This window comes from Elephantulus edwardii, unplaced genomic scaffold, assembly GCF_000299155.1.
Source record: "Elephantulus edwardii isolate Elephantulus edwardi_28Jun2011 unplaced genomic scaffold, EleEdw1.0 scaffold00009, whole genome shotgun sequence".
Classification (NCBI taxonomy): Eukaryota; Metazoa; Chordata; class Mammalia; order Macroscelidea; family Macroscelididae; genus Elephantulus; species Elephantulus edwardii.
Window position 1 is genome coordinate 5,300,809 of NW_006399759.1, and position 10,238 is coordinate 5,311,046.

The 10,238-nt window shown below is 38.8% G+C and overlaps 1 protein-coding gene across 1 annotated transcript in view; it reads right to left on the minus strand.

Annotated features, from left to right (window-relative positions):
- The window catches only part of GPN1 (GPN-loop GTPase 1), a 32,783-nt gene that overhangs the window by 18,792 nt on the left and 3,753 nt on the right, over window positions 1-10,238 (minus strand). Inside the window, exons 3-5 of the mRNA XM_006880577.1 lie at window positions 8,261-8,300; window positions 5,197-5,263; window positions 4,459-4,496 (exon numbers count right to left, since the gene is read on the minus strand). Coding sequence (XP_006880639.1) covers window positions 4,459-4,496; window positions 5,197-5,263; window positions 8,261-8,300 — 145 coding nt within the window. The remainder of the gene's footprint in view (window positions 1-4,458; window positions 4,497-5,196; window positions 5,264-8,260; window positions 8,301-10,238) is intronic.

The window sequence follows — 10,238 nt, forward strand, 5'->3', positions numbered from 1 at the left end:
TCAGTCTGGCTTCCATAGTTAAACACACAAAATATTACAATGAAATGTGCAAAGAACTGGAGTCAGAAAATCAGAGGGGCCAAACTCCCTGAGCATTTTTTAAGCTGAAGGAACTGAAGAACAAAGTGAAGCCTCGAGTTGTAATAATTAAGGATGTTTTGGGCAGAATATTAAATGATCCAGGAAACATTAAAACAAGGTGTAAAAAGTATACAGTCATTGTACCAAAAGGAATTGGTGGACACACAAGAATTTCATGAAACAACATATGAGCAAGAGCCTGTATTGATGAAGGAAGAAGTTGTTAAAGCTGCTCTGAAAAGAACTGGTAAAAAACAAGGCCCCAGGAATTGATGGCATACCAATTGACATATTTCAACAAACAGGCACTGCCTTGGATGTGCTCACCAAGTTGTGCCAAAAAATCTGGAGGACAATCACCTGGCCAAATGACTTGAAAGATATCTGTATTTGTTCCTAATCCAAAGAAAGATGACCTGAGTGCAGAAATTATCCAACTGATTATCACTGATATAACATGCAAGGAAGATTCTGCAAATATCCAAAAACAACTAGAACAGAACCTCAGCAAAGAACTGCCTGAAGTGCAGGCTGGGTTTAGAAGATATTAGGTATTAGGGATATTGTAGTTAATGTTAGATGGATCTTGGCTGAAAGCAGAGAGCACCAGAGGAATGTCTATCTGTGCTTCATTGAATAGGCAATGGCATTTGACTGTGTGCATCAAAACAAACTGTGGCTGACTCTGAGAAGAATGGGAATCCCAGAACATTTGATTGTGCTTATGCGAAACCTATACTTGGACCAGGAGGCAGTCGTCAGAACAGAGCAAGGAAACACTGCATGGTTCAAAATTGGAAAGGGTGTTCGCCAGGAATGTGTCCTAACTCCATACCTTTTCAATCTATATGCAGAACAGATCATCTATGAGTCTGGGCTGTATGAGGAGGAATGTGGCATCAGGATTGGAGGAAGAATCAACAAAAATCTACATTATGCAGATGACACAACCCTATTTGCTGAAACTGAGGAGGACCTGAAGCGCTTACTGCAGAAGGTCAAGGACTGCAACCTTCAATATGAATTGAAGCTCAACATCAACAAAACAAAGATTCTCACCATTGGGCTGATTGACAGCATCATGACAGATGAAGAGACTGGGACTGTTAACAGCTTTAGTTTGCTTGGTTCCACAATCAGCATTGTTGGTACCAGCAGCAGGAAATTAAAAGACGAACTGCATAGGGAAAATCTGCTATCACAGACCTATCCAAAGTACTGAAGAGCAACAATAGCAGTCTGGCGACTAAGGTGTGCCTGATCCAGGCCATAGTCTTTGCAATTAATTAAATGCTATGCATCAGAAAGCTAGACAAAGACTAGGGATGACAGAAGGAGAACTGATGCCTTTGAGCTTCTGGAGAAGAGTACTGAATATACCATGGACTGTTAGGAAAACAAACAGGTTCATCCTAGAGAGGGTGAGATCAGGCTGCTCCTTGGAGGCAAGGATTCTGAAGCTGCGTCTGACATATTTTGGACATGTTGCAAGGAGGGACCAGTCTTTGGAGAGGGATGTCAGGATTGGGAGAGTGGAGGGATAACGCAAGAGAGGAAGACTCTTGATGAGATGGACTGATTAAGTGATTGGGGTAAGGGGGTTAGGTGTGTCAGAGACAGTAAGACTGGGAAAGGATAGAGCAGGGTTTAGGGCTACTGTACATAGGGTCGCTATGAGTCGCAGACAACTCAACGTCACATAACAACAACAACACCCATAGAACCCAGCAAGTCCACTCCTAGATATGCACAATCAACTGAAAATATAAATGCATGCAAAGACTTGAACACTAATATTCATAGCAACACTATCCATAAGAACTAAGAAGCTAGAAACAATCTAAATGTCCATCAACTAATGAAAGGATTAATAAAATGTGGTATATTCATAGAACACTATTGAACCATAAAAAAAGGAATAAAGTATTATTTACACTATATAACATGAATGAAACTTTAAAATCATATGCTTTGTGAAAGATGCCAAATACAAATGGCATATAATGTATGTTTGCATTTCTAGGAAATGTCCCAGTAGGCAAATCCAATGCAGAGAGAAAACAGGTTAGCTGTCAACAGGTGAGAGGGAAAAAGTTAATTTCTGCTCATGAGTCAATTAGTGACCCTGGACTGCAGCAAGAACTGCAAATGCCACTTCAATGCATCCTCGCATGTGTGCAGGAAGATCATGTCCTCCCCACTGTCCAAGGAGCTGTGGCAGAAGTACAACATGCACTCCATGCCCATCCTCAAGGACGACGAGGTCCAGGTGGTGCGAGAACACTACAAAGGTCAGCAAATTGGCAAATGTCCTGGTCTACAGAAAGAAGCAGGTCATCTACATCCAAAGAGGGCAGCGTGAGAAGGTAAATGGTCCAACTGTCCACGTGGGCATTTACCCAAGGAAGGTGTTGTCAACTGGCTAAAAGTGGACAAAGATCTTGGAAAGATGGAAAACAGAAAGGCAGATATAACAAAGAACTGATTGAGAAAATGCTGGAAGAAACGTAATCTGTTGAACAGCCACAATTTAACTAGATTCTAGCTGAGTATGTGTTCTTGTGAATTTTGTGAACTTTGCTTCTCATTTTCAGAAGTGGCGCTATAAATCTGTTTTCTGATTAATAATTTTAAGAAAGGAAAAGAACTGGAAATGTTTCTCAACTGCAAAAAACACAAAAATCTCTAGTATAATACTTACTTTAAAAAAATCTTTATTTGTCCATCTTTCTACCTATGCATACATGCATAAAAATTTAAAATCCACTTACTTTATGTAAATTAGTTATTTCTAAAAAAAATCAGAATTACCATTTCACCATTTAAATATTATACATGGTTAAAATTCTTTATAATGAATTGTTGCTGCTGTTATTTACCATCAAGTCGCCTGCAACTCATAGTGACCCTACATACAGTGGCTCTGAACTCTGCCCTGTCCTAAGCCAGTCTCACAAATTCCACCAAACCAACCCCCATCGCCCCAGTCACTGTATCAATTAATCTCATCCAGGGTCTTTTTCTTACAAATAAATGATCTTTTTTAAATTGTATTATCAAAAAAATAAAAACAAAGGCATTCTGGTGGCACAGTCCGTGGCATATTGCACTAATCAAAAACACAGATTAAAAACAGAATATTGGTTAATTGTGAGCAATGGTAAGTAAAATTTTTTTTTGTAAGTAAAATTTTATACTCTGATTAACTTTTTAATTAAGAAATAATTATTCTCTGAACTGTGTAAATTATATTCACTGAAAACAAAGTTTTAAAAACATAAAAGCAGCTTTGATATCAGTAAGCAGTTTCCCAAGAGAAAGCAGGCAGACAAGTAAATTTGTACAAAGTCTCAAAGTACCTCATAATCAGACATTATCCCACAAGAAACCAAGGGAGGATAGCAAAGTAATTGGGCATGTTGTTGTTGCTGCCAAGTGTCTATGAGCAGAGTATGATTCATAGCAACCCTATAGGAAAATAAGCATGTCCTATCCTCTCTGATATACCTGAGCCCACTGTTGCTGTCACCATGTCAATCCATCTGATTGGGGTCTTCCTTTCTTTCACTGACCTTCCACCTTTCCAAAAATGATACCCCATTCCAATTAATAGCCTCTTCTAGACTATTAACATATCCAAAGTATGAGAGAATGAAGCTTCACCATCCTTGCCTTCCAGAAGCATTCAGGCTGCACTTTTTTCCAAGACATGTCTGTTTTTATTTGCGGTCCAGAAGATATTCAGTACTCTTCTTCAAAACCACAATGCAAAGGCATCAGTTCTTCTTTTGCCATCCTTATTCATTGGTCAAGCACTCAGATACATAGTAAGTGACTGAAAGGATCATGGACTGAATCAAACACACCGTAGTCTTCAAACTGATGTCACTGCTCTTCAGTGTTTTGGAAAGGTCCCTCACAGTAAACTTGCCTAAAGCAGTATGTCTTTGATCTCCTGACTGCTAGTACCAAAGGTGTTTAGCACCATAAAGATGTTCCTGTCTACTCTTTTTCAATCCCAAATGCTTCATCTCAATCTCAAACACATTCACTGCTTGATGTTGTTGTTGTTCTGTACCGTCAAGTTAGAACAGACCCATAGCTGACCCTCCAGCTAGTTTTAAAAGATAGTAACTTGCACAGAAGGAGACTACCTGTCTTTCTGCTGCAGAGCAGCCAGTGGATTCAAACCACTTGCCTTTGGGTTAGCCCAACTCCTTACCACTAGGCCACCAATGCTTGACAGTATCCCAGAATCTTGCCATAAGCTTAGTGATATTAAAAACAGAACAACAACAAAATTTAGGAATATGTCACTTATTGAATAATAAACAGATGTAAACCTCAGGAATATGTCAATTACTGAGTAATACTCACTTAGACATGTTCTGGGTCTTCTCAATAAATTTCATCACCTAAAAAAGAAAAAAAAGATGTCAATGTAACATGATCAAATTTCAATGCAGAATCAGGAGTCTTTTCTAGGGTAGAGTATCTCACAGGGACCATTATGAACCTCTATGTTCTCATCATTAGGCCTGTCACATGAACTAGTAACTCCATGACCTGAAGAAAACATCCACATCAGCAACACTGTAACAACATGCTGCACAGGGTGCCAGGACCTGAGAAGCTGAAAAGGGGATTTGTCACTGTCAGCTCTTGGCATTTCTACAAAATGTTAATATTCTATTTCATGGAGTGACATCAAGGCAGCAAATTAAGGATTACGCTCACAGAAGCTAAAGGTAAGAGAGAAAACCTATAGGCTGACTACTCATACTTGTTACAAGCAAAAATTCCCATTATCTTTCCATTCCACTTTAGCCCATTCCACTTCCCTATCCCTCCATCCCATCCAGAGGCAACAGAGAAAGCCGAAAACATGTAAAAGAACCCCAGCCTCTTTGTTTTATAAGCTACCACGAATATGAAAAGTGAAGCCTCTCCTAACACTGATCCTCTCACAGCCTACATATTTACCCACCAAAATGCTTCCTGATCTTCTCTAGTTATACTCATGCTTACTGCTTTTCTCTCCCAGTGACTTCAAGCTAAGGCCTTCAGGAATCAGTTCTCACACAGTCATGTTCACGTAAGAGAAGACAGGCCTACCTGGTCAAATCTGGTAGCAAAAAGATTGAGGGAGGTCACTATGCCACCATTGGGTCCAAGTCCATATCTAGATACTTAGATAAGGATTAAATGACTTATCCATCAATTTACGATTATCAGTTGATACTGAGTGTATCACTCACACAAACCACATCCTGACATTACTGGTACTGGCATCCAATTCTTGATGAGTACATATCACATAACTTTAAGGGAAGTACTCATTACTAAGGCTTTCCTCATTCATTTATCATTTTTAGAGATGGTCAGGCATAATGAAAAAACCAAAAACATAAAAAAAACCTAAGTGATGAAAAAGTAATGAACAAATGTGTCAAATACTGACAGCCTGTTGGCATTAAACTATTAAGTTATCTACACAACATTCCTTGCTCACTAATCAAATGATCTGCTGATTATAATTCATTTTCTTGCCTAGATGTAACTGTTTTGTGACCAAAACAAAATCTACTGCCTACAAATTTATTCCAACTTATGGTGACTCTCTATCAAATTTCCGAGCCTACAGAAATCTTAATGAGACAAAACTACCTATCTTTGTCCAGCAAAGAGGCCGGTGAGTTCAAACTGCAGGGCTTTTGGTTAGCAGGCCAGCACTTCACCCACTGTGCCACCAGGACTCCTTTTTCATGGTTTTTCATGACCGGAGGAAGTATGCCCGGGCGCAGATATTACTGGTCTTTGGTATTACTTTTGCAGCAAAATTTAAGACCAGATTCAAGAATCCGACTGAGAATAAACACTGCAATGAGAATTCAGAAGCTGTATACCATGAAATGCAGGCCTACGAGTGACTTTAAAACTGCAGCTTTTTATCAAGGCTCTCAAAAGCCTTCAAAAAAAAGTGCATGTGATATCAAGTGTCTTGGCCACTGAGAAATGCATACTGCCATTTAAGAGCCATTCATCATTAAAACAAAATACACCAATGAGGCCCATCAAGAAGAGGAAAAAAGTCTGAGAGAGATATATATGGCTGATTCACAAGCTGCCCTTTTTAAGTCAAATTATTATTATTATTATTATTATTATTATTATTATTATTATTATTATTGGAGAGGAGGCATAAACAATGACTGATCTCTTTCCTTTGTGACAGTGTTGGTTGTACTTGGACTAGGATATTCATACAACCAGTCATGGGCTTAGTCTTGGATAAATTTTTCACATTCTTATCACTTGATGAAAAGATTAACTGTAAGCTATAGGCCTAAGGCCCTCCAGTCAATTCGAACTCACAGCAACCCTCTATCGGGTTTCTCAAGCTCTAAGTCTATAGGGGAGGAAGGTGCCTCTCATCTTCCTTCTGCAGAGTATGGACCATTCCATTAGCAGTACAACACATACACTGTTTCACCAGAGTGTCTTTAAATTTTGAAAAGGCCTAGTGGCATGGAGCTGCAACTATAATCCCAGAGGCACACGGTTCGAATCCACCAGATGCTCTGCCGGGGAAGGAGGGACAATCTCCTCCTGTACCAGTCAGATCTGATTTGACGGTACACTCACACAAAAATAATAAAATAAAATAAAAATTTAAAAAAAAAATTTTTTTTAAAGGAAAGATAAATTAGACCAGAGAGAAATTATGGCTTGTACAGCAATAAAGGCACAGGATAGCAAATTGCTAACCAAAAAGGACTCCACAGGGAGCTCGGGTGGCTCAGTGATAAGAAAATTGTGCTGCCAATGCAAAGGTACATCATTTGAACCCAACAGCTGCTCTGAGGAAAAAGATGGGCAGTCTCCTCCTGTGCAATTTATTGCCTCTGAAAACCCACTAGAAGATCAGCTATGAATCAATGGTACATAACAATGAAATCCAATAGCTTCTGAGGGAGAAAGATGAGCTGTCTCCTCCTAGAAAAAGATTATTAGCCTCAGAAACCCAGTAATAGTAGGTCATCCCACATCAGATTCAACTCTTGTACATTGACAAGAGGCCAGTGGTAACCCCAGTAGTGGCTCCTCAGTAGACAAGACTCCTCTTGAGGATCTGCTCCTGTAAAGATTCACAGCTGAGGAAATGATGGGGCACTCCTACTCTATCATACACATCATCAAATCAGAATCAAATCAGAATCGCCTTGACAGCACACAACCATTAACAGAGCTTTACCTACAGACAGAGAACACATTATACACAACAAAGTATTAAGAATTAATCCTACTAAGCTTACTTTTTTTCGAGTTTCCCTGTGTGAAGGAACTGTAGCTATATATATATATATATATATATATATATATATATATATATATTACATATGTATATATTCTTATGCGAAGCTAAAATGTTAAACTAAATTTAAATCAATTATTAATCTGAATGATAAACCTCATGCTTAAAACAGGAATTTAAGTAAGCATAAATACAAGCTGGAATCCCTCCTGAGACAGGTCTTGGAAACCAGGCATCAAGGAATGCCTCACTGCGCCTGCACAATGCTAGGACTGTTTACAAAACCATAATTCCTGAGATAAGCATAACGTTGTCAGCCATAAAAAACCTAAGCTTCATGAGTAAAGAATCTTCTCTGTGATTTACTTCCTGGCAATTCTCAATAAGAGTGAGAAGGGCACTGGGCTCGGGGCTGCAGTCTTGGAGCTCTTTGTCCCCTGTCTTTCTGCTTTTCTGTCTCTCTGTCTTGGTGTCCCTGTCTCTCCTTTGTTCCGGGTTTACAACATATTCTCACTGTCTACCTTGAGAAATTCAGGATGCACAATCAAGCTAACTTCTAATTTCAATGTTATCCAATTATACCAGGTTATAGTCTGAAAGGATAGTAAGAAAATAGAAGCTGCAAACTAAACAATAGATCTGATCACTCACAATACTCAGTCCTCCCAATGAAAGTACTATCAAGCAATCAAGGGGTGTTTCCATTTTGCACTCACAATACTCAGTCCTCCCAATGAAAGTACTATCAAGCAATCAAGGGGTGTTTCCATTTTGCAAGGGCAAAATTTTTCATTCAAAACAATGAAATACAGACAGCAACAAGTCAGGATGAGCTAACATCAAAGTAAATATGGAAAAGGATACTGTTTCATGACTTCTTTATACTTCACAGTGTCACGGATATCTGGAAGTGAAAAAAAAAAAAAAAGAGAATTGGGATTCAACATACAATAAACAAGATCATGTCAGACCCTCCAAGTATGATGTCCTAAGCCAACAAATTTTCCAAGTTATCTCAGTTTCCTCTGAGAGGGGGATAAAAAACCTCACACCAATCTCTCTCATATTATCTAAGTCACTTGTCATCAGTTTCTGGATTTTCCTACTTAAGCACTGAATTGTTGAATGAAGCACTGATATACAGAAGAATGACTAACAGGGCAAAATATGCCTTGTCAGTACATTCTCTAACAGAGGAAAAAAAAAAAAGCAAACTAGCATTTTAGGCTTCTCTTGTCAGATTTCTCTTCTGCCAACTTCTCCACTTTCACATTGGTTTCCTTCTTTACAAAGGGTACTGTTGTGGTCTAGTGGTAAGAAGCTGCACTGCAATCCCAGAGGTACACAGTTCGAATCCACGAGATGTTCTGCTGGAGAAGGAGGGGCAATCTCCTCCTGTATCAATCAGATCCGATTTGACTGTACACACACACACACACACACATACACACACACACACACACACACACACAATAATTAAAAAACATTTTTAAAAAATTCAAAAAACAAAGAATACTGTCAAGTAATCCAAGAAGAATAGTACTTCTCAAGTCATACAGTAGATACGAGCAAAGTGAAAAATTTTACATAATTTAAATATTTTATCAGTAATTATATGCACAAGGAAAAAAGGAAGGGAGCTCTGGTGGCCTAGTGGCAAGGAGCTGCAACTACAATCCCAGAGCCAAACGGTTCAAATCCACCAGATGCTCTGCCGGGGAAGAAGGGACAATCTCCTCCTGTACCAGTCAGATCTGATTTGACGGTACATGCACACAAAAATAATAAAATTTTTAAAAACAAAAAAAAGGAGCTAAATTAGGAAAAATACATTTACTTCGAACTAACTGGTGACCGAGGCGTTATTTTAAAAAAGGAATTAATCATAGATCAATGGTAATTAATTATTAAAAATTTACCCCCCAAAAAGGGAATTAATCTGTCTGGTAGTATCTAACCAAATCTACTCATCAGACTATAGATGTTTCTCAACAACTGTTGGAAGGAACTCTATCCTTTAGGGAAGAAGGAAGATAATATTTCCTCAAATTCTATCTCATTTTTAATACAAAGAAACCTCTTGGGAGGGGGGGTCTGTAGGGAGCTGTGCTACTAACCCATACTCAACACCTCGCTAGAGGAACAAATCCACCAGAGGTTCCGAGGGAGAAGGATGGAGAATATCCTCCCATGCAACTTACAGTCTGAGAAAATTGATAGAGGGACAGATTTGGTACGGTTTCTATTTGATGACAATGAGTTTCAACTCTTAACATAGTCTCCCTTTCACATTATTACCCTTAGAGCACAAGAAACTTAAACAGGATTAAGAGATAAGGAGTGATTAGACTGGCACACAGTTATAGCCTGGAAATCAACAGGCTTTAAATATTTTCTTAAGAAACATGAAAAGGATCCTATTTTTTATCTTTTTGTAGTTCAAGACTCCTCTTAGAAACTGATGAAAACTGGAAACTTCTCCCCAGAACAATACACGTAAGTTTTATCCGGTGTAACTCCAGGAGTTTCAGCAAGACTCTTAAAAAAAGGTTAGTGGGCCAAGTACAGTGTAAGAACTTAGACTAAACTGGGAGAAAAGCAAAAAAGGAAAAAGATTTATGTATTCGAGTCAACTGAAGAGTTTGTGGTATAATGTGAGAGCACGGACTTTCTATCACTTGTTGTTGTTGTTGTTATGTGCCATTGAGTCGTTTGCGACTCATAGTGACCCTTATGTATAAGAGCCCTAACCTGCGCCAACCTCACTTTCTCAAACACATTCATTCCCACCACTCCACTCACAGAATCGATCCACCTCATCAAGGGTCTTCCTCTCCTGCGC